Below are 25,429 nucleotides of genomic sequence, written 5' to 3'. Positions count from 1 at the left end.
CTTTGTTTCAGAATTAACTGAAAATGTGACATGTGCCTCCCACTTGGAGAGGGAAACTTTTCAATAATTTTTTTTTAGTTAATACGTATTAAGTTCTTAAAAGATGTTTGAGTGAGATGCACTAGTGCCAGGGTAGTTAAGAATCTGTTAGTCATTTTGTTTTAAATTTGTTTGGTGTATATATTTATAATTACCTTGCACAAGCTAGGTCTGAGTTAAAATTTGGCATAGAAGTCCATGTAGGGTAGCAAGATAATGCTTCTGTCTAATAAAAAATGTCAGTCTAATGATTAAACCGGTTGAGTCCTTCCAGGTTATAGACTTGACTGTCCTTTGGTTAAATATTCTTACAGAGTCCAGTCAGGTCAGAGAAGGTAGTTGGCCATGGTATGAAACATGATTTCCAAACACCTCAGCAGGGCTGTTGGCAGAACTGTTTTCCTTAGAATGAGGTGTGTCCTTTTGAATACAATAAGATGCCACCTGTTATATTTAGATGGTGATAGAAAGTGTGCATTAAGTTCTGTCCATGAGAGTAAATTGTACTTAGTGGTAGTAAGGGGTGATTATTTGTGGTTGATAATAATAAAGGTCTTGGATGAATTAGAAAGAAATTGTCGAGGCCATTGCTAAAGGGTTTTATGTGTTTATAGACTCAATGCACATTTGTTGAACACCTTTTGTTTGCTACGTGCTGGGGGTATAGTGATAATCAAGCAGACCTGGTCAGTTTCCTCATGGAACTTAATATTCAGGGGAGGAAATGGGTATTATGTAATCACTCATGTAAATATAGTCTACAAGGGGTAAGTACTGAGAAGTACTACAGATTGTTACATCAAGGGGACCCGAACTTTGTTTGATGGTGACTGTAGCTAATTATGAAATAGACTGAGTATAGCCCTATGGCTGACCTCCTCCCCTCCCCCTCCACACCTTTCTTGCTATATGAATCTTGGATATTGTCTTTTGTCCATCCTATTATCCTATCAAAAAATTGCCAGTCTAGAGCTGGGGGATGAAGGATAAGGGTTGTGAGGTGAGGGGAGGGATGATTATACAGGACTCAGGAAGAAGTCACAAAAGTTTGAGTTTTGTGATCCTAACCATTTGGTGTTCAGTTTTGTGTGACTTATACCACCGATGTCCTAGATTTACAAACTATTGGGAGTTCTTATTAAATGTAATATGCAATAAATGTATCTATCATCTTATAGTGACATTTACATTCCACATGCATATACATTTATACTGCAATATATACCATTACGTAGTAATAATTATTAAATATTGATATTCAATCCAAAAACTACAAAGACTAGGAAATGGAGGTGCCTTCTACTCAGGTCATATCAGGTGCCTGGAATGAAGCATAATGGAAAGATATGTGAATATGGGGTTAGAAACCCTGGGTTTAAACCTTGCTCTGTCACTTATTCTTTGATGCCAGTAGTCTCTATTTCTTCTTCTATAAAAGAGAAGTGATCGAACAGTGGCACCAGCCTTCCTGCCATCTATGATTCTGTGATTCACCCTGGCTTCTCCACTTAGGGGTCCATATCCGAATGGGTCAGATAGCCCTATTTTCTCCCACTGAAGCTGATTTGCAGCCCATTTCAGGAAGGTGGAAAACTTGGAGAAATGCCATCTTGAGAAAGCAAATACATTATTTATCTTGTCGAACTTTTATAAAATGCATAATTGTTGGCAGAAAGTACTTAAAAATGCCTTTTTTTCTTCCCTGTTGAATAAAAGCCTAATTACTAAATGTGGAATGGGATCTCCAGATTGATGGTGAGGGAATTGGTTACTCATCCTACTTCCACTTCTAGTATTAAACTAGGATGACGATAGATCAAACAGAATAAAAAAACGGTAGGTGATTTTCAAAATTCATGGATCTCAGAGATATTCTCTTAGGCCGTGAAACTTGCTTTGGCCTAGAATTCAGTTGCTTATGGTGTTTCTCCCACATCTTTAATCACTGTTACTTCTGTTGCATTAGTAGGTTAAGACAAACACGCATCTACGTGAAAATAATTTATTCATTTCAGTAAATTCAGTGAACAGTAAGAAAAAAGAATAAGTATTTGAAAGAGAGTATAAAATGTGTTCAGGGGCTTCCCTGGTGGCGCAGTGGTTGAGAGTAAGCCTGCCGATGCAGGGGACACGGGTTCGTGCCCCGGTCTGGGAAGATCCCACATGCCGCGGAGCGGCTGGTCCCGTGAGCCATGGCTGCTGAGCCTGCGCGTCCGGAGCCTGTGCTCCGCAACGGGAGAGGCCACAACGGTGAGAGGCCCGCGTATTGCAAAAAACCAAAAGAACAACAAAAAAAATGTGTTCAGATATACTAGCTGCTTGATTTGGTTTGGGCTTCAGGAATAATGGGAAATCACTAGTAGCAAGTATAGTGCTGCCTGACACTGGTTTGCTCAGGACCTGTGTTCAGGTGAAAGCAGTGTTACTTCTTTAAGGGCAGAATCAACTTCCCATTTCCTCCTGATCTTCAGTTCAACTCTACAAAAAACTTAGTGACATCCACTATATAGCAGATGCTGGGATAACCCCCAGGAAAATAATGACATGATCCTCATCCTCCAAATTTTTTGCAGCCCCACAGGGAAGCAGAACATGGAAATAGAGTGAAACAAGTAAAATGCTACTGTACAGAGTAGAAAAGAAGTCATGTTTAAGAGGAGTTCTGGGAAAGGCTTCCTGGAGTTGGTGATTCACATGCAGAAATTTTAAGAAAATTTCATCAGGTGAACTTGAAGAAAAGGCTGACGGAAAAGAGATAAAGGTGTGAAGTCACAGAAGTGTAAAATACACACATGTGAGTGTATAGATATGTGAGTACTTGGTATTACTACGATGATCCTGGGGAAGTGGGGGAAGAGGATTGAAGTCAGAGAAGGGGAAGCAAGGCTGTAGTGAAAAGAAGGGAATAGGCCAGAAAAGGAAGGTCTTAACTGCCATGTGTAGCGCCTTGGGTTTTGTCCTTAGGTGATGGAGATATGGAAGGTTTTTGAGCGTGTCACTTCATGATCAGATTTGCATTTTGTAAGATAATTTGTGGCTGGATTATGGAGAATGGTGTGATGGGAACTGGATTGCATGGTAGCATGGAGACCTAGTTAAAAGGGTAATGCAATAGTTCAAATGAGTGATGAGATAATTTTCTGGTATAAAATCTCCAATTGATTCATAAATACACTGCCACATTTTAAAATGTCAGCAAATTGAAAATATTTTTAGTATTCAGTAGAACTAATTCATTGCACTTTTATAGTTTAAAATTATTCATGAAAATGATAGCAATGAAAAATTGAAAGAGGGTTAATATTTTATTTGTCTGTGGATTTAAAGCAGTACACTAAGAGAAAAATTTTCAGTTATAATTTTGCTATTAATATGGAATATTACTTTACAAAATGTAAGGTAATGAATTTGTTTTATATATACATATATATCTACTTTGTGGAAATTATGCATATTTGAAAACAAGTGAATGATGTCATACTGTCGGTACATGTAGGTATTTGTCGAATTTGCATTTGATACTGAACTGATAGTTATAACGAAGACTTTGTATTAATTCAAGTCATGGCATAAGTGATGGATATTTTTAAGCAGAAAGTTAAATCCCAAATCGAGAAAGAATGAAAATATTTGTCAGGGAAAATTAAATAGCCATACATGCATATATGACTGTAGTTTTAAAAAGAGCACGTGTTAAAAGGTCATTGCAAATCATATATTTGGAACAGCACATTTGAAAATAGCTTTAAATTGTCTCACAAATAGTGTGGCATATAAGTCTTCTTACCAAATCTTGGTTTTGGTGCATAAGTCCTCACTTCTTAGTTATCACAGCAGGAAACAAAAGTCAGAGTTGATGAAATTAGAATATCCATAGCCTTGCGGGGGAATAGAATATTACAGTGCTACATCTTTTTCAGTATGAATCCAAGATTAAAAAAAAAATGTTGCTATTTAAGTACACAGTAGTATACAAGTTGTCATAAATGTTAGGTTGTATGCCCCATAATCAAATGGAATAATGATCAGTTTCTGTTGTATGTTATCTTCAATTCAAATTAATGCTCAGGAATCCAATTTCACGCCTTACTATTGGTCAGACTTTCTTTATTTGTGTATAATATTGTGAATGCCTGTAGTTTTAGGATTGCAAGTTTATTGCACTGCATTCAATGTTAGATTATTTATCAGTCTTCAGAGATTACATTGAAGCTTTAGGGGTTAGGATGTATTTGCTATGCATGATTTTTATGAAATTTTTTATAATAACTTTTTCATAGGATCTGTTTATCCTTGTCTCTTTTTCCCCCCATGTCATAATAGAATGTATTATAGTACTTCGAAGAAACTTTTTCAGCAAAATATATTTTTACTACACATTTACCCTTAATAGGTTCTGTTAGGGGAATCAATGACAACATGTTTCAAAGCAGAAATCTTTTCATGCTTGTTTTTTTTTTTTGTTTAATGAGATTTCAGGTATATTTTAACAACTGGGGTTTCCCTGATGAATCATTAAAATAAGTGAGTGGGCTGGAAGGTAATACGAACTTTTCTCAGTACTGCCCTATTTTACTCTGCTGGGTTATTGGTTGCTTTTTAAGTAGAACCTGGGTGTGTTGGAGTTGGTGGTTGGAGGTTCAGAAGGGAAGAGGGGAAAGGGTCAGTTAGGAAATACTAGGTAAACCTCTGATGACCTATCGGGAAATCCTACTCAAATTCTGCTTTCCTCAATTTACACCATTTTGTGTTTAAGCTTTCTGTTTTTGCTCTGCCAAGCTCAACTTTCCAAGTACTGTATATAGGCAAATAGAAAATATATTTTCAGCAATTGATTGAAGTTTAAGGTATCAAGCCATGTGTGGATTAGCCTGTGAAATCAATTTCTCATGTGTGTGGGATTAAAATCGTTAAAACCATCATCACTGAAACCATACCTTCCTACAACTAATAGCAGTAAGGTGTCTGTGGAATATATTAATACAACACGTCCTCTAATTTAAAATTATTACTTGGTATTTGGTTGGAAAATTATTTGAATATTATAGGTAACTGCATTGACATCATATATGAGGGCTAATTATGGGTTTCTAATGTGACTTAGCTTTAGTTTTTAAAAATCCACATGAGATATTTATACTTAGCACATCTTTTTCAATAAATCAGTGGCATATGGCAAGTTTCCTTTAGCTATACTGTTTAAAAACAAAAAACAAAAAACTGAACTACCACAGCAGTTATAACTGCTGGAGGAGGTAGACAAAAATGTAGTTCACCTTGAAAATGATCATGGCTCAAGGAATAAAGAAACTGGGTCAAGCTTAAAATAAATGCAGGTACGATGACAAAAGTTTTAATATAAATTTAAAAATATTCACAGCATTGGTTTCAGGCTACTTTTGTTCTTGGTGATCTTATCAATAATGCATTACTCATTTTTAATTGAGATGACTCTAATGGCATCTTTTCATTTTGGTCAAAATATTTATATGAAATACTATTGTGATTTTTCACCTTATATTCCCTCTTAATTGTAAATGTACATTTTTGGAAGGCAGATAATTCTCCAATAGATCATTTTGACCTCTGGTAATCTTAAATAGAACTTGAAGTGGTTTAACATTCCTGTGTCCTAGCTATCACTTTGACTCTTTTTATATTGCTAAATTAATGTTTAGCATTTAACCACATATCATTAAATCATAGTATTTGATAATGAATTAAACTTTCATAAAGCTTTAATAGTGTAGCAGGTTCTCATTCATTGGTGTCACTGGGGAATAAAAAATGCTGAAGAAATGAGGTTTTTTAAAACTAAAGCTTACTTGTTTAAGCAGAAAAACTTAAAAGCTGATAAAAATTTATCTGAAACATTTTTTATGCTCTTTTAGGGAGTTTGAATGGATTGGCCATTTACTCGTAAAATATCATCATTCTAGTGTCTTGTAGAAAGGACGTGGGCTTTCTGTTTGGTGTTTATTCTCCAATGTGGGAAGTTTTGTTTGTTTGTTTCTTCCTTTTAAAATGCCATACCCCTAATTCTAATATACTTACTCCATTTAATTGTTTCAGGGCTTAAGGTCTGTGGTGGTACATGTGCTAATGCCTTAACAGATTCATAAATCCAGGCACCTATGTAAGACATTTGGCTGCATGTAGGCTCACCCAGCATCTTTTGGCAAACACCTGGCCGCAGCTTCCTGCCATGGAGGAGACCCTGTCCTTCTCTGGAGTGAGGACTTTCAGTGTTGAGGCCCTGTTACTGCTGCTCCAAAACACTCACTCTCCAGTAGCCATTGCTAGTGGTGCAAAATGTCTGTATTTACCTGGCGTGCTCCTGAGAATCTATTATGTCAGGTGACCATCTTCAGTTTTCTGGGATTACTGCTAAAATGGGCAAATGGTGTACTCCCTTTATCTTTTAGTAAATTCCAGCGTAACAGCAAAAATCCTTTTTAACACAGTGTCTTTTTGTTTTTTTCCCAACTCCTGCTCATGTTTCCAGCAGTGTTTTCTAAAACAAAGCTCAATGAAGCACAGTGAAAGTATTATTTGAGCAGTTCTTTAATGTGCTGTAATGACATTTGGTTTGAATCTTATATTTAAAAATCAGGTTCCCCTCTTTTGCTTGCACCTAGTGGGAATCATCTTTCTTCCAGGTTGTGCTTAAAGAAGACTATAGGGGAAGAACAAAATTTCTTCTTGCTGCAAAAGTTGCAGTAGAAGTAAAAGGGGGAACTGCCAGGATATGTCTGTCTCCACAAAACAAGCAGAACAAATTTCCATGAATCAAAGCCACTAAGTATAGTTTTCAGAGGTGGTAGGACATAGTTACTTTCCCTAGAAAAATACCCCAAATGCAGGCACACCCGTTGGCCACTAGAAGAATGCTCAAGTAAACGCTAGTTCAAACCTGTACATTTCACTCTTCTTACTGAGCTATTAAAGGGGTGGAAATCTACTATAACTATAGTCTTTTTTCCGCTTTTCTATTTTTCAACCTCCCACACGCTTGGTGTTCAGTTCTGCTTAGTGAGTGTCTTGAATCTACAGCAGCACCTACACGTACTGCCTCCACAGTGGCTGATAGTTTGCAGATAACTCATGATTCAGACCCATAAGAAACATCTGTAACTATAGGGCATGGTACGTGCTCTAGATTAATCATGGAAAAAGGCAGAGCAATGAAGAATCAGAAAGCTTGTTTTTTTCCAAATATTAATGTTGCTTTCTTTGAGGTTATATATGAGTGGAATATTCTCTAGAGTGGTTTATATCACATTCCATCACTTGGGGAAATATCTCAGGTCATTTTAATAAGAACCTTTTAGAGACCTTTTAAGCATATACACGGCATATACACCTTAGTGTGGTTAGGTCAGAGGAAATAAAGCAAGATAGCAGATATCTGTCATGTGATGCAGTAAGCAAATTAGTGTTAAACTGCTTTTATTTTTTCTTGAAACCTTTGATATAATTTTCAAAATTGCCTTTCACTAGTTTTTCATTTGCTTTCTAGAAGTTTCCTTCATTTGAAGGGTTACTGGTTACCATTTTGTTAAACCTGGAGGCTGTTTTGTTAACTTACTGAATACAGCATTATAAAGTTGAAGTCACCAGCCAGCCTGAAAAAATCGAGCTGCATAGCGCAGTCTCTGAGCTTACTTCTTGCCCACAAAATCTGCAGTACTCTCAAATTTGTATTTGAAATACAGTCTGCTGATGGGGAATGGGTAATACCCACTGCCTTTCAAATGCATGTGTATATCTACTTTTCCCACCTTTCCTTGGTGAATAAGGAGCTGTGTTTGAAAAGAACTGATTTTAAAATGCTGGAGGATTCTATCTTTACTCCTTAAGTAAGGTGGTTTATCCTAATAATGGGAGGGGCAAAATACCTTATTTCTGTTTGTCAGCTGCTATGCTTCAATTTTATCTTCACATCACACCTCTGAGGTTAGTACTTTTATCCCCATTTTAGAGAAGGTGAGACTAAGTCCTACAATGTTAGGTAGCTTGTCCAAGGCCCTACAGCTAGGACATGACAGTGCTGAGCTTCAAACCTGTATCTCCCTGACCCCAGGACTCATACTTTTTCCACCTGAGGAGCACTGCTTCCTATTTTACAGATAAGTGAAGTATGTGTTTGTATCTGTTCCCCAAAAATGCTCATTGGAAGATTTAAGACATCAAGAAATAAGCTTTTTCACTTCAGTCATTTCTTTGAGAACCGTTTGAGACATTTTGCTTTGAAAGGCAATTTAAGCAGGCATTGCTTTGACTGAGCAAGGTAAAGCACAGTTTTCCTAGTTAGGAGCATCACTGAGTTTTTGAGACTAATAATTTTGTGGAACAACATTATTAAGGAAAGCAATATGCTTGCTGAATGAGTGGTGTTTACTTAAGTCATAAAGGAGAATTCAAACATCTGGAATATTTTTAAACGATGTAGTTGTTATGTACCAAGTGATATTTCTTATTTACTTCTTACAGGAAATAGCATATAATTTGAAATATATAAAAGTTTTTACATTCATAGATATATTTTTATCTCACTGAGCACTTCAACAAAAGTGATACTATTAAAGTAAAAAGTTGCTTGACAGCCGATTCTCTGTGGTGACAATTTTACCACATCTTTAATAGTAATGTTACTTTATCGCTCTTAATGCCTTTGTTGTTTAAAGTAAGGTTGTAGAAACTTTGCTGGTTCACAAGCATACAGCTTTACCCTACTTTTTCGGTCTTCCTTTGGGGGTGGGATATTGACAATACTGAGGAAGTGGTCAAGCGTCTCAAGAAATTGTATCCTAAAGATTTTTAACACTAGAGAATAGAGATTTGCATATGAGTGTGCTGTCTTCTAAATATGGATTCGTTGGAGGCATTGGTAGCTGATGAATTTAAAGATGGATTAATATGAGAGTTCCAGAATCAGAGAATTCCTGAACTGGAAAGGCCCATGCAAATGAAGGGCTCTTGGAGTGAAAGTGTTAGTTAGGACAGGAGTTCAGTGACTGTCCAACTCTAGATAGAGCTCTAGGCCAAGCCAGTGCTGAGGTTACTGAGTCAGGGTCATAGCCGTTCCAGCCAGGAAGTGAGTGATCACAGCGGGAGAGAACTTTAAACTTCCTGGGTAGGAGAAAAAACTGAGTCATTGTGGAAGTAATCTTAAGACATGAAGAAAACAGAAATCAGAAAAATAAAGCATCTTTATTTCCTCTTATTAACATGAATGGTATAAAAATATTGATTCCAAAGTACAAACCTCAAGTGTTATATACTTTTTAAAAAAGCAGGACAAACCTATTTAAAAAAGTAATTTGTCTGTAGACGACTTTATTTGCTTTCTGTGTATAATATTTTAACATATTTATTTGAAAATATTTATACAAATTTTTTTTTTGCTTAATATCTAGAATCTGTGAAGATTTGAAAGGGCCAATGAGTATTCTCATCATTGAGGCATTCTATGGAGGGTCCCATAAACAGCTGGTGGATCTGCTTCAAGAAGAGTTAGAACACTGTGTTCTTTATACCCTTCCTGCAAAGAAATGGCACTGGAGAGCACGGACGTCGGCTTTGTACTTCTCTCAGAATATTCCCGCCAGTGAGCATTACAGGTAATTAGAGCCCAGGCTGCGTCTCCAGCCTGTTTTAAATGTACTTGTTCTAAGGAGGTTGCTTCTCTGTTGGCCTCTGTGAGATTTCCTTCAACTATGGAATTGGTCAGAATGACTACAGTAGCTATTCCTTTAGCAACAACAGAGCAGCCGAGTACATTTGTACTCTGAGGACACCTGGTCGGTAGGAAAGTGGATTCATTTAGAGCCTGCATGCCTTTTCTCATTTGTCTTGTGCTTTTATCACATGCACGTGTGGGTGTATGATGACATTTTTTGGCCTGAGATGAGAGTTGATCCTGTGCACATTTGGTTTTTGCTTCCATAACCTCCCATGCCTCTTTTAGTGAGTATGCTGTTTTAGGGTGTCTGCTCTGTACTAGGAGCTAATGTTGGAAAGATGGATATGACCAAGGCCTGTGCCCTTACAGGCTTTAAAGACTATTCAGAGATGAGTAGTTTTTAAAGTGTCATGAGAGTATGAAAAGGGGAGAAGTTGATTTTGACTGTGACAAATTGGAGGTCGCTTTGTAGAGTTGGTCAACTTTGCTTTGTCTGGAAGGATGAATAGATTTGGGGGACACAGGCCTCAGTTTTGAATTTTGAATTGTTAGGAAGTGGGAACTAGGGGGACCTATTAGAAGGGCTTACGAGACACACTGAAAAGTGTGGATGGGAAATACCGATTCCATTTTAAGGAAACAGTAGAATGGAATCCTCCTGAATATCCTTACTGCCATATGTCTCCTGATGGTTAAATAGTGGAAGATTATCCTACTGTGGTTTACATATCCGATGTTCTTACCGTTCTAGGCCCTTCTGTGTAGGACTGCATTGGTGGTGGCAGGAGTCGGGAGGGCCAGACTGATAATGAATGGAGTTCGAGCAGCTAGGTTGTTAGAGAGAGGGCACATTGCAAGCGGCAGTGCTCACCTTGGCGTCAGCAGCCATTTCCATCTGCTGCTGCTTGTAAGGTAGGGCAGAGACAAGGGAGAGAGCAGCTTGAGATTTAAATGTAGGTTGCTGTTCTTAGTAGTAATTTTGGGGATTCAGAAAATAACCCATTTGGTGTATAAAAGCCATGCATCGCCTCTGAGAATTCAGATTGTCAGATGGAACAGCAGTGAGCACTCAAGTCATGTTGCTTGGGATTATAAAGGTAAAAGCTGTTGGGGGGCATATTGAGAATTTTGTATTTTTCTAATCTAAAGTGTATTTTTCCTTACATAATTTAATGTTTTATATTCTGATAATCACCAAGTGAGTATTGTGGATTCACTAGTAGTATTAGGAATTTCAGTGCATGTATCAATACAAAAGTTTTCAAGGCAATGACAAGTGAGTCGTTGCCTTGAAACAGTGCTAAACAGGATTTTAGCACTGTTGCTGTGCTAAAATTGATTGTTTATAGTTGCTTTCACATCTCATTTAATTGTGTTTTCTCAGCACCAATTGCATTATATTACTTAAGGTCAAGGAATCCAGTTGGCTTTATGGCACATTTTCATTTAACATTACCATTTGATATAATACATTCATACATACCAAATGATATAATACATTTCTACAATGATTTGAGCATTGAAACAAACCATTTCTGTATCTGCTGTTAGATTTCATTTTGATTACGCAGTGTTTTGGAATGGAATTTTTGTATCACAAATATATGTGTGTGGATAGCATGCAAACAAACACTTCTGTGCCCGTGGCTTCCCCACTCCGTTTGAGGTCTGAAGCATTTGAGGTAAAACATCACATTGCTTTTTGAAGCAGTCTTATTTGGGAGGTAGATTTCTGAAAGATGGTGTCATAAAATATAAAGTTTTACTCTCTGATAGCCATAACCTCCAGGTCCTAACAGTGGTATCTGTGATCTTTCAAACTCAGCCATTTAAGCTGCAGTTAATGGTACTTATTAATCTAATCAGACTTCACTAAAACATATACCTCACCAGTCTAACTTACACTTATATTTGACTAACGATAACTTATCTACTCTTTACCAAATAACCTTTCTGAATACTTTTAGAAAAAACAGCAGCAGCTTGAAAACTTATATGCGAAGTTAAAAAATATGCTCACTCAACCCTAGATAGAAGTGCAAGAATGACGTTTTGTTACACCAGATAATTCTGATCTCTGTGGAGACTTTTAAAGATATGAAAAGTTCTTGATTTCTATTTACTTACTCTGTTTGTACATTTGTCAGATGAAATCACCAAAATTCATAAAGATAAAATGATTAAGCACCAATATTGCATGCCATGCAAAAACTACTCTGAACTAGTAGGAATGTGTCTGATAAGAAAGACCTTGGATGTAGGTACACAGGTTATTTTTTTTCAAATCTGTACACATAGTCATTGTTTTTATAAGCTCGTTATCTGGGTAATATTTTATTACTAAAAGAATAAATGCTCCAGTCTAATTAATCAGCTTGATTCTGCTTTATCTTGACAGTGAAAAGAATACATCATGATTCACATTTAGAGCTGTTTAATTTTTATTATAGATTACAAAAGCTCCACAATTTATTTTTCTCAAAAGTAGTTTGGTAATTATTAGGTTTTATTAAAGCCTTGCCTTCTGGAAACTTCACAAAATGCAGAAAAATGTTTCTGAGGATGGGCCTCAAATTTCATGTTCTGAAATGTATGAGTCATTTGTCCCAGCATCAAGCATTTCTACTTTCTTAAAATATACCTAGAGTAGGCATCAAAGATATTTCGTTCTTCTTTCTTTCTGCAATATCTTTACTGAACTGAAAGAATCGCTCTTACTTAAAATCATTTTTTTCACTCTCAGATGCTTACAGTTATATTTTCATTCCATCTGAGGTATTGTGGCAGATACTGATCATTGCCCACCTAACAGCCCTTCTTCCTTGTTAACAGAATTAGTTTTCTTTGGCGTGGCTAAGTACCCAGCCCCTGGGAGTGAAGCTTGATGGACTTAAGTCGGTCATGATGATTCCGTTCTCTGCCAGATTTTCCCAGTTTTCCTTGAAGCTAGTGCTGGATTCTGGCAAATTCAGTTTAAGTAGATTACTTCTGGGGGTTCTTCCAACTAAGTTTTTTTTATTTTATTTTGTGCTTTACTTATAAAAAGAGAAAGCCATCTCCCCTTCTCTGCATTTCACTGTGGTTATGATGTCTACAATTAGCAGATGACAAGATGAGGACAAAACACCTGAGCTGCCATAAATGGCTGATGAAAGGCTGGAACGCTATAGCTACCTAGTACCCTGAAAACTCTCTCTCCCTAAAACATCTAGCTATGTTTTGTAAAACGTAATAAATTTCGTTTTAAGTTCATAGCCGAGCAGAGTAAGAGAGGATCTGGAGAGGGATTTGGAAATTAGAGTGGTCACCTTGCTTTGAAGCCGTGGCTGTGTAGTTTTCACAAAGGGGACTGGTTAACTGAGTTATATTACGTTCTTGAAATGAAATACTGTGCAGCATTAACCTGAATTAGGAAGCTTTCTGTGTCCTCTTATTGGAATCTCTCCAAGACAAGTGAGCAAAAGTAAGGTGCCAAAGAGTGTTATTGGTGCCATCTTTGGTGCCAAGAAAGGAGGTTATAAGAACGAAACAGTGGAAGAGTGCATTGGAAATGAATGAAGATACTTGCCTGGGTAGCAGAGGTTGTTGGTGCCCCACCCATATCCCTCTCACCTTTCTCTTGTTGTGTGCCCTGGCCAGCTTCCTGCTGTCAGTCTCTGCAGCCCTTTTTGCCTGGGGGAGTAGCTGCTCTGCCAGTGCAGGCAGCAGGCCCCAATAGCCCTCCGCCAGTGATCTCCGCCCCCTCAGATGAAATCATTCTGAAGTGTGAACAGGAGAGAAATCATTAACAAAGATTCCTCAAAAACCCTGTAAGTCAGGAAATAAAAGCATAATTCTAAATAATTCATGGGTCACAGAAGAAATTATAACGGATACTAAAAAATAGAACTGAGTCATAGTCAACATACTGCATATCACAACGTGGGTTGCATCTAAATTGACAGTCGCAGCCACATCATCTTTAATAAATTTATTTTTATTATTGTCTTTTTAAATTGTGATATGCAGTGCCTTCTAAAGCTTGGCCCAGGGCAGGGCTCCTCTTACTTTAATCTAGGAGGAGTACTGGGAAGGAAACAATAAAAAGAGTAAAAAATAGTGAAATTGAAAGCATATATATATATATATGTGTGTGTGTGTGTGTATATATATATATATATATATATATATATATATAAAATGAAGATGAACAAACTAAAATTAGTGATTTTGAAATAATAAAACAGATATAAATCCAGGCATGCTTTATTTATTTTTTTAAGGCACAATTCATTTTTGGAGTGAAAAAAGTATAACTACAAATACGACACAGATCAATAAAAAGGAGGAAATACTGTTAATAATTTTATGTTAATACATTTGCAAATTTAGACAATATGGATAATTTCTTAGAAAAACATAACTTCTAACACCTCACTCAAAATGAAATAGAAAATCCGAATGGGACTATAATCATTAAAGTTGTTGTTACATTAACTAAAAATCTCGCCATTAATAGAGGCTGGGTCCTCGTGCAGGTTGGTTTACACCAGTTCTTCTCTGTCTCTTTCCAGACTTGTGTTACATGAGATCAAGTGTCTAGTTTTTTAGGTTTTCTGTTTCTTGTAGCCATACTAGTCCTATTGGTGTTGATTATCATTATGATATCTCCCTTCCCTACTCCCAACCCTTGACCTTTTTTTTTTTTTTTAAAATATCTAAGGAGGGGCAAGGAAAGCAAATAGTTGGATAGAAAATAAATTGAATGAAAGTTCAGTTGGGTCAAGTAATGTATAAAGTGAAATTCAAGCTTAAGGTGATATTTGATTGTTGATAATTCTGTTATGATTTGCCATTTTCTTAAATGGTACCTTGACTGTGTCTTTTCATTAAGCAGATTCTCTTTCAGGGAAGCTGTGATTTATTTATTTATTTTTGTTCTTAATTGAACTATTTGCTGTGAAACATTAAGCATAACTTTCTTTGGGAGAGTGAACATTTTTAACTGATATGAAGTACCTATGTATGTTTGATGTTTTTAGCTAGCCTTTGTGAATAAAGTTATGGCTAAACTAGTGAATATAGGTAAATTAATAAGGAAGGTGGTGGTTTCTCAAACAATTCTTTTATAAATTAATAATTCAATTACTTTGCTTGGCAATTATATCTTGTTTTGAATTGTTACCTCTTGTTAAAGATATAACTTTCTGAATGATATAATAATACCTTAGGAATAAAACATCATTTTATTAAAATGTACCTTTCTGAATAATTTAATACCATCTTAATCATGAAGACATCTTTATATTAGTGTGCATCATAGTTGGGAATATAAAAGTAAGTGATGACTTGTTAAGAATTTGTAGGTAAGTGAAGTATTGTTAGGCATAAAAAGGGCAGTCATTTTGCATCTCTATAACCAAGGTAAGATTTGATGGATTTAAATAATAGTAATAATAGCTAACATATTGAACATTTACCATGTAGTAGACATTCTACAGTCCTGGAAGCTAGATATTGTTTTCCTGGTTTAGCAGAGGTAGAATCTCAGGCTTAGAGTCAGGTTACTTGCACTGGGTTACACAGCTAGTTATAGTAGATACGTGATTTGAGCTCAAGTCTGGCCACTTGCAAAGGCCATACACTGTTTGTTCTTTTTAAGCCCATGCTTTTAACCACTATGCTATCTCATTAGCTTGCTGAAGTAGGTTAATTAAGTAAATTAAGCCCAACTACCTCTTGATGAAAAAATATATTACTAGATTTCTCTATTAGAAGTGGGTGGTGGTGCCTCTTGGGGTCTTGAGAAGGGATATAGTTCTTGAAACTTATTGGAGGCTGATGTCTGGGAACCAAGAGTCTTTCTAGGTTTGTGAATGTGATTTTTTCATTTTTGCTTATCACATTTCTCTTTAGCTTTTAGCGATAGAAGTCACATGTCATTTGAATTTTCCTCTTGAGGTTTTTCTTTAAATCCAAATAAATGCTACATGTGATGCTTTCTTAAAATCTTCGGGTAAACTCATGAATGAAAATAACATTCTTGTTTGTGGTGCTCAGTACCTGCCATTACCAAATTACCCTCAAACTGCTATACTGTGAAGTTCTCTACTTGGTTTATGAACTTGGCTAGAGACAGCATTCCAGTACTGCCCAGCTCACTGCCCTTATATCATTACCAGTTGCGTACAGTTCTTGGGGTTTGGATGATGTTCTGACACTGCGTAAATAATATTATCATTAGGTACGATGCAGCATCCCATAGTCTGCCCATATGTGACTCTTCCATTTATGAGAACTGGCCGAGAGTTTCCTTGTCACCGTTGCCCAGCCGGCCAGCTTCCCTATCCTATACTGCCTAATTGTGGGATTCTCTTTTGGTTTGTTTTTCTACCGATCTGCTCTTGTGTCTAGGCAGTGCACACAGCAGCTTTCCAGTATTTGTACAGTGCTTAGGGCTTTGTTCACAATATTACATCTCAGTGAACTCTCCTCTGATTGACAGTATAAAACCATCTGGACTTTTATGTTGAAAATGTAGCTGACCCCAATGCCACAGAAATAGTATAATACTGCACACCAAATAACTAACCATTCAGTCAGTCTCTGTTTCTCTGTCTCTCTCTGCCTATCTCTCTTTTCTCTCACTCTCTTCTCTCTCATATACAAAGACATGCACATGCACATGAATGACTAACTTTTAAATTACTGTAACACATCCTTCATTGCAAAACTGGAAACTGTGTCACAAGCATCCTAAAGGAGGGTTTCCAGACTTTATCTTTTCCAGGTTTCTTTGTGTTTCTTTTTCAGTTCTGTCAAGAAGTAAAGTATTCCAGTAGCAAGAAAAAATTTTTTCATGTTATGGAGTTCGTAGTTTATTCTCACCATCAACTGCTAATTCAAAAGTGTTTGTATACTTAGTAGCAAGCACTGTGAACCCACTGCTTCCAAGGAGTGAAGCACAACAGTGGAACTTCAAGTGCATGTTTTTAATATTCCTTCTAGCATATTTTAAAAATAAAATAAAATTTCACATTTAAGATTCTATACAGCCCCCAGGTAACAGTGCATCAGGATATAAGTTATTATTTTGAACAGACTCTGTACCTTAAAGACCTATAGGATAAATCTCCCATATATTTAACCTTTGAAATTTGACAACTGTATTTTAAAAGACAAACTGGATGTTTATTACACTTTTACAGAGGAGAGAAAATCATTATTTTTAATGAAGGAAATGGAAAGAGCAAAACAACCCCAAACACCCTTAAATGGATGCAAAATCATACTATTGTATAAAAATGCTTTGGCTCTAGAGTAAGGACCTTCATAATTTTGCTTTTAGAAGTCACATGCTTATTTTTCACATAACAATTGAAACTGTGAGTCTGATCTTAGAGTGCTTCTAATCTAGTTGTTTTAGGTATTTTCATTGCACTTCCACTCCCAACATTTGTTTGTTTATTTGAGAAAGTGTTTCTGCTTTTATTAAGGTCTTAGTCAATGAAATATGTTTGCTTTGGGAGCTGTATAGGGTGTGCACAGGTCTGAGTGTCTGACATCCTGTATTCAGGGCTTCTAAAGCTATGGTGCAGATACTCTGGTACCCTTCCCTTCTCTTAAGCCTCCCCTCTTAGGGAAGCTTTCATGCTCACCTATTTCCTTGGGATCAGATTTGGCCTCCTAACCATCTTTGGACACACTGTCCTGTTTATTAAATGGCCAATTCTTGTGCATCTCTTCTTTGTTTATACTCTGTGGTGCTTTCACATGATGGACCTGCTGGCCTCCTGACCAGCCAGCCCACAAAGATAACTGCAGGCAGAAGGCGGGAGCTGAATCAGGTCTTGTGCTTACAAAAGAGCATACATGTCCCTTTCATTCTTCTGTCTTTCTGAAGAACATAATCCTATATTTTAGTAAATTTTTTCCTGTAAGCAGTCTTTCCTATGTTTCTCTTTGTTCACCATCTCATGCTGATCATCAAAATTTAACACTCCCTTTTGAGGAGAAATTCCTGGTGACTGAATACATGTAGTTGAGAGAGGGCAGGAGGGTGGGATGGTTTGACCAGACTAGGTATCTTTTGGTTCTTTTCTAAGCTTGTTTCCATTTTTTCCCCCTTCATCAGCATGTATTAAGAACTTTTACGTCCAGAGCCAGTGCCTATGCGAGCACTGGTGATGTAAAGGCAAACTTGACAAACGTGGATGTACAGTGCTGACACTTAGTAAGCATTTAGTAAACTCTGTTGATTGAAAGAAAATTTAACGCCTGTATATCCAATTGTTATACTAGTAATTTGGATTAAATAATCCCTGATTAAAAACCATCAGTGACTTCACCTTGCGTACGTAAAAATCCAGATTACATATAGGGCTCATAGGGCCCTGCCTGCCTCTGCAACCTCATCTCTGATCCCTGACATCTCACTAATGTGCTGTAGTAGCGGCATTGGCCTTGTTCACTTACTCTGAAATGTCAAGCTCTTTCCTGCTTCAGGTGCTGCTGCTTCTTGCTGGTCCTTCAGCTGGTAACACTAACTCATGTCCCCTCCCCACACCTTTGCTTACTTCTTCCCATCCTTCACCTTCTCAGAGAGGCCTTCCCTGATCATCCTATCTAAAACAAGCCCTCTATTTCAGCATCCTAAATTAATGTATATTAATTACATTGCATATAATTTGTAATTATTTTATTTTATTTTTTCATTATTCTGTGAGTTCCGTGATGACAAGGGCCATATTTGTCTTGTTTACCATTTTTATCTCCAGTACTTAATTTGCTTCCTAGCAGATAGTAGCTGTTGAGTAAATATGGTTGAATGAATGCTTTCATATCTGTGGGTTTGAAAATACAAACAAAATATGGTTGTAATTGACTTTGCTAATTTTGCTTATTTTTTTCAGCTCTCAGCACTACCAGTATCATGTGTCCAGGGATATCGTCTCTTCTGCACAGAGACTGCTTAGAGACATTTAAGGGCCTCAGAATTATGGGATTAAACTAAAGAATTCCTTATACACTTACTCATTTATTCTTATGGGTTGTATTAATCATACTATGATATCAGTCATCATTTGTTATGTAAATTTTGATAATAGAAAATATATTTTTCTGGAATTTCCCCTGTATAAAAATGTTTCTGGAAAAAAAATGTTTCTTAGTTCAGGAAACTTTGTAGAATCTAGCATATGTGTGAGATAATTTTGTAAAATTTCACATGATTATATTTAAGGCTTTTTAGATTTGGCAATAGCCACCCATGAAGAGTGGCCTTTTAATATATGGTGTGGAAGCTATAGGATAAATGAGAGATAAGAATTTGTCCTGAAGAAGTATTTAGCTTGGCTGCTGCAATTATTTAAGCATTTTTAATTTTTACTGCTTTTAAGACAGATAGACATTCTTTGTTTTGGTCACAAATACAACTAGTTGCCATTGTTTTATACTGACCTGCTTCTGTATTTATGTTACTTAACTGGTCCATTTAGGCCTTTGTGTTTGTAGCCTCTGGTCTAGACTCTGTCCAAGAATGCATCTTCAGATACTCTTCAATAAAATATATTTAAATGTACATATACATAAAGGAGTTTATAAAAAATATAAATCACTCATGTTGGAAAGAAACAATATACTGTAGTAGGGGAATTAGCAGTTCTAGGTTCTAATCCTAACTCTGCCATCAATTAGTTGTTTGGCCTTGGAAAAGTCATGTTTTTTAACCTTAAAGTCTTATTTTTTTCATCTGTAACTAAAGGTTTTGGTTTCTTCTACTGAGTTCTATGATGTCTTAAACAAGGTATTAAAATCAAGATCAAGATTTAAAGAATTCTAACACAAAAGGCAAATTTGTTCTGTCTCTCATTCAACTTTGTTATCAACCACTGCTTCATTTAATACAGAAATTATTTCCTTATCTTGTTTGTGTATCTTCTTGAATATTTACTTTTATTTATAGAGTTAAGAGACTTTTGAGCAATAATTCTTTCCAGTAGTGCTTATATCTTTTAAGTTGTTCTGATATGACTTATTTGTTTGGATCTTCTGTTCCAGCCTCAGAATGTCATGATTATATCTGCCTTTTCAAAGAGAAGGTGCTTGACCTTTGTGTTAGCTATCTGTCTCTATAGGGCATGGAACATAAGACATGTACACTAAATACTGAATATGTTACTATAGACCTCACACAGAAGAGTCAGGACTGCAAAGAGGGTAGCATTCACTAAAGAAGTACAGAGGAGGAAGTTTAATCCTCATTCAGGAAATTCTGAAGTAGACCTCCTGAGAAGATGTTAGAGATTTTAATAGATAGAGGTGAAGTGGAAGAGTGCTGTAGAAGAAGGAAATGTTGTGAACAAAGGTATTAATGCAGGAAAATTGGGAAATGTTTGGAAATCTCTAAAATCTTGGTTTAGCACAAACATATTCTGAGTTAGGAGGAGTTGTGGAACATCAGGTTGGGAGGATAAGGTGGATTTTGTCTAGTTCATGAACATTCTTGAATTCAAGGTTAAGAATTTAGGGAGCCTTTGCTTTAGGTTATGAGTATCCTTTGATGGCTCTATTACTCAGGACCCTATTAGTTGCACATGATAGACCCCAATTCAAAATCAGTTAAACATAAGGGAAAATGTATTGGCTCATATAACTGAATAACTGAAAGTCCTAGAGTGGTTGACTCCAGGCAAAGCTGGATCCAGTGATTAGGCCTCTTGTTTTCTTGACTCTGCTTTCCTCTGGTTTGGCTCTCTCCAAATGGATCTCTCCCAGAGCTATGTCTATATCTCACCATCTTAGTTACTCTATCTGAAAGAGTGTACCACTCTTGGCAGTTGTAGCCAAAGTCCCAGATTGAGTGAAAGCACTTTTTTTTTTAAATCTTGTGGTCTTTGAACTTATTACTGTGACAAAAGTCATCTAATGTCATAATTGGCCAGTCCAGGGTCACATGGCCACTTTGGGGTCGACCTCATCCAAACCTTGTGAACCGAGTGCAAGAGAGCAAAAGGAAAATTGCACTGCTGTTATTTGAAATTGCACTGCTTTGATTTGAACAATGTTTTGCAGGTAAAACACGGTGAGTATTGCAGTCAAACATGGGAGTGAGGTAAGGAAAACTGCACAGGACAAGTATTACAGCAATACAGGATGGAGACCATGGATGAGGGTAGAGGTGGCCATTGGATTCTTAACATCTCATAAAGAAATAGTGAGATTCTGAATGAGAATGATAGTAGGAATGGTAGATGGTAAAGGAATTAGCAATATGAATGAAATTTATGTTGTTTGCATTTCACTAGTTATAAAATTTGTCTAGGAGCTGAATTGAAAGTTACCCTTATCCTGTCTATGAAAAAAGAATTTGGTATACAAATTAATTTAGGCAGAAGCAGAGAGATCACAGTTAAATTACTTTAGTAGTTATAATTATTTTAAAAATAGCTGTGCCAATTGTAAGTCATTCATATTCACTCATTAAATTGGATCAGTGGGTTTACTTCGGCAGCATTTTAAGTTACTCCACATACTTCACTGTAGCAAAACTTCCTTTTCTTTAAAGAATTAATGTAACACTGCCCCTTTTCTCTGTGTAAATAAAATTTATAATATATATTATGTATACATGTATATGTGTGTATATGTACATATTACCCAAATATATACATAATCAATAAGTGATTCATTACTTGGTATTAACTTCTCAAACTTAGCACTCCCCCCTCAAAAAAAGGGAAAAGTCAGGTATTAAGTGCATCTCTAGAGTTCTTATTTTATGCTAGATCCCAAGGCAAAAATTAATGAGTGAAGTTTGTAGTTGCCACTCTACTTAGTATTCAGTTCAGAAAAGCCAGTCTCTTCCTCAGTGGTCTGGACTGGTAAGGCACATGTTTAAAGAACACACACTGTGTGCCAGACACAAATGATAAAAGAGTAAATAAGGTAGTGCACTTTAGGAACTGAGTTTCTTCTCTTGGATATAGTTCTATTCCTTTTATTATTTTTTTTCCAGTACTCTTTGCACAATGTTCACTTGAATCAACCTTTCTAAAACCATCAGATACTAATATGTTTCTAGGGAAATTCCCCACACTTGGTAACCTGTCTTTCCCTATAGGAATAGAGCTGAAGTATATGGGATTTTTAGCACATGGTTTGTTTCAGTGTGTATCCAGTGTTGATACAGATATTTATTTGTATATGAACTGTTTTGGTGATTTTCAGAAAATGAAAGTGGCTAAGAATGTGAACTAGTTTTTGTCACTGTTTTTTTTTTTTTGTTTTTTTTTTGACTCAATCATAAGCTTAAATAAAATGAAAAAAATTTCATGAAATCCAGTTATATTAAAGGCTTATGTTATTTGTATATTGTGTGTGTCTGTGTGTATGTAGCATTTGTATTGTAGAGTTTCTCATTCAGAGGTAGTGATTCTTAGCTTTCATTTTATAGCATTGCTTAGTGTCTTCAATTTTCTCAAAGGAGATTTTTAAAACAGAAAAACATCAACTCGCTCTTATTGAAAAAATACTTTTCTATACCATTTTATAAGAAGATTGCTGCCAGCAATTCAAGTAATAGCACAGTGCCATTATTACAAAGGTTTAGGAATCCTTGACTCTTGCAATTGGTGGAAACGAAGAGATTATGACTCAGGGGCTCATAAAGAGTGATTAGGAGGACTATGCAATCATTTTCGTAGTAGTAGTATTTTTATTTTTCTAAGTGTTCAAAAATATTTAACGACATTCATATTTTATTTGCAGTATTTTTTGAAAAATGTAAGAGAAGTAAGAGAAGCAGAGGTTAAGAATCGAGGACTTACTGGCTCTGAAATTGGAGTATTGAGTATTTAGTATGTAAGTAGAGTTTATGTGAGTAATCTTTTTTTTTGGTCTGATTTTGGTATTTAGAACTGGGAGTAGAAAAAAGAAGACACACATACATATTCACACAAGAAGGAGAAACAGTGGCGGTTTTAGATTTGAAGTACCTGAAAAACATTCAGGCTTCTGGAAATATGATCTTTATATTTGCCTTCTTTCAATCAGTTTTATTTTAGATAAAATGCTGGCTGATGGTAGTGGTCCACTTGAACACTGTTGAGTTTTCTTTATTTTTTTTTTCCATGGAAAAAAGCTCCCAGAAAACTTTTGTCCTTTAATATGTTCAACATGCATATGTTTTACATGTATTAACTAGTATTAAAAATGCAGTTTCTAATTAGATGTCTAAATCTGAGAGGAGTTGTGGTGAGCACCAGCCTCTTAGAATTACTGAAAAAGAAAGTTTTGATGAACAGGGTTTTCTTTTTGGCTGTTGCATCCTTCAGCCTGCTCTGGCCCCAGAAGCTATTATGTTCTAGGATTTCTAATGCATATTGTCAGTTTTGGTGATAAACCCTTAAGATACTGATTATATCAAAACTTGGAGAATTCAGGATATTTACATTCTGTTATGACCTGTTCTATATTACAGCAAAAAAGTTAGTATTTCTGTTATTAAGGATTTGGGCTTTAGATGAGCATCAGTAGTTATAAACTTGGTATGTCCTAGGTTTTAGAAAAATTGTAGAAAACCTCTAAAGTAATATTGCAACCTGGTTTTGTTTGGTATTTTTGTTTTACATTTTTAAATGGGGTGGCAGTGACAGGGAAATCCCTTCTCTCCAGATTTGTATGAGTCACCTGAAGGCTTCCTTCGAATAGAGTTTAATGACATGGTGCCATTTGAATCAGTATTTCCACATTTGCAATTTAGAATATTCGGTTTGAACTCATCAGCATTCATTTTCATTTCTGTTTTACTTTTCAATTTGTCATACAGTTTTTTTTTTTTTTCCAGCTGGTAAGCACATCAAACCAAGAATGACTTCTTTTTTCATAGACATGGAGTGTCAGTTGTTCTCTCACTTATTTTGTCTTGCTGACTAATGTGGTATTTGTTCGCAGCTCCAAACCACAGATTAGACACATAGATATTGACTAATCCTGACTTACAAATATTAGCCACACAATGTGAATTCCTTCGATGTTTGGGCATCCCTAATGATGGGTTTTGATTTTCTCTTTGTACCTATTAGACGTATTGTTAGATAGTAGCTGTGAGGGAGCAGGAGAGAGCACTGGACTGGAAGCCAGAGGAGCTGAATTCAAGGCCCAGTTTAGCCACTCAGACTCTAAGGGCAGATCACCATTCTTTTGCATCTTCATCTGCAAAATGGTGAAAAGAAAAAATAATACCCTGCCCATTTATCTTCAGGGTTTGTTATGAGGATCAAATGAGATAATAATGTTCGAAGAATATTTTGTAAACTGAAGAGTAAGATGCTATCGTGAACTTAGAATTTGTGCTCTTCTTCTATGTAACTCATTTGCTCTGAGATTTTTATTTTTAGGTTATTAATTTCTAGCCTTTAGTTTATCTGTTTTAAAATGTAAATAGAAGAGATGGCATGGAATTAATACTTAAATAAAAAAACAATGTCTAAAGAATATTTGGCCCACAGCTACAATATGCTGCTATGTTTGTTCTTCAGTACATGTGGTTCATAGTGATCAGAAGAAATGATAGTGTGGATGTCATTCACAGATTTTTGGTTTCTGTTTAACTTATTTCAGTTCTGATATCACTTTTGAGTTATAGTTAAACAGCAATAATTAAGTAATTATTTTATTATTTAATAAATAATTTAATAAATAGTGGGTAGTAATAAGGAATTAGAATAGTGGTCATATTTATATTTCTGTAATTAGAAAAAGTGAATTAATAATTCACAGTTTATTCATTTTCTTCAACTAACATTTGTGTAATGACTCCTATTTTGTAAGGTACTTTCCTAGTTACTTGATTTGAAAGGGTGTAAAAAAAATGCTGTGTTTATGAAAAAAGTAAAATGGAGGGTGGCTAAATTGCATCCTTATCTAGTAAAGACTAAATGAAGTATTAAAGAGAACAAAAGGTGTACATTTGTCTCATGGATCTGAAGGTTTTGACAACACCTGTTGCTATTTTGTTTTTTAAAGAAAAGCAGCACTTCATACCTATGATAAAATGACTGTAATTTTCTAACACAAAGTAGTTATTTCACATGTACAGTATCATCTCTTTGTTTAAACCCCAAAGAAAAGAATTATGTGAATGTCTGAACATGTAGAAATGTCTCACTTTAATTTTAATGAAAGAATAACAGCTGAAAATCCTAACTGCCAAAAATATTTGTTAAATGGAAATAAATGTTCAAATATATTTTCTTCGAGTTGATACGAATTTTAGTAAACATACCAAGTTTCTTTTCTTGTTCACAATAGAAATGGCCATTTCAGGTCAGCTGTGTCACTGGCCACCACATTAGTGCAGATTATTTAGCTGCAATATATCTTTAAAACTTGTTATAAATGTGCTTGAAAGCTTTTTATTAGTAGGTAAAATTTTTGAAGAGACCTTATGTATATTAGTTTTGCTTTTTTTTTTTTTGTCTGTAGAAATAGGCTTTCTTTATTTCTTTCAAAAACCTCTGAATACACTTCTACCTTTGCTAATTGGGGCTGAAGATAAAATATACTTCAGGTGAATTGGAGAAATACATTTGCTCAGCTTGTTGCAGAGAGAGACCTAACCTGCTCATTTGATTTCCTTCCTTTTTTTAGACATTCTATTTAGGTTATTTCTTATACCTGTAAAGAGTTAAGCAAAGCTAAACACTCTTAACTACTCAAATCCTG

General features: G+C 35.8%; 1 protein-coding gene across 4 annotated transcripts in view; it reads left to right on the top strand.

Annotated features, from left to right (window-relative positions):
• GTDC1 (glycosyltransferase like domain containing 1) overlaps window positions 1-25,429 on the top strand; it is a 383,969-nt gene that overhangs the window by 97,088 nt on the left and 261,452 nt on the right. For 2 of the 4 annotated variants that reach the window (XM_082841772.1, XM_082841768.1), the window contains exon 3: window positions 9,459-9,662. In XM_082841772.1, the coding sequence (XP_082697898.1) occupies window positions 9,484-9,662 (179 nt within the window). In that variant the 5' untranslated portion in view covers window positions 9,459-9,483. Of the gene's footprint in view, window positions 1-2,448; window positions 2,840-9,458; window positions 9,663-25,429 lie in introns of those variants that run through there. The other 2 variants (XM_082841769.1, XM_082841770.1) reach the window with 2 other exon arrangements.

The sequence above is a fragment of the Leucopleurus acutus genome (assembly GCF_964270905.1).
Source record: "Leucopleurus acutus genome assembly, chromosome: 6".
In the NCBI taxonomy this organism is placed as follows: domain Eukaryota; kingdom Metazoa; phylum Chordata; class Mammalia; order Artiodactyla; family Delphinidae; genus Leucopleurus; species Leucopleurus acutus.
The sequence above is the reverse complement of the archived record's forward strand: the minus strand, read 5'-3'. Positions and strand labels throughout refer to the sequence as shown.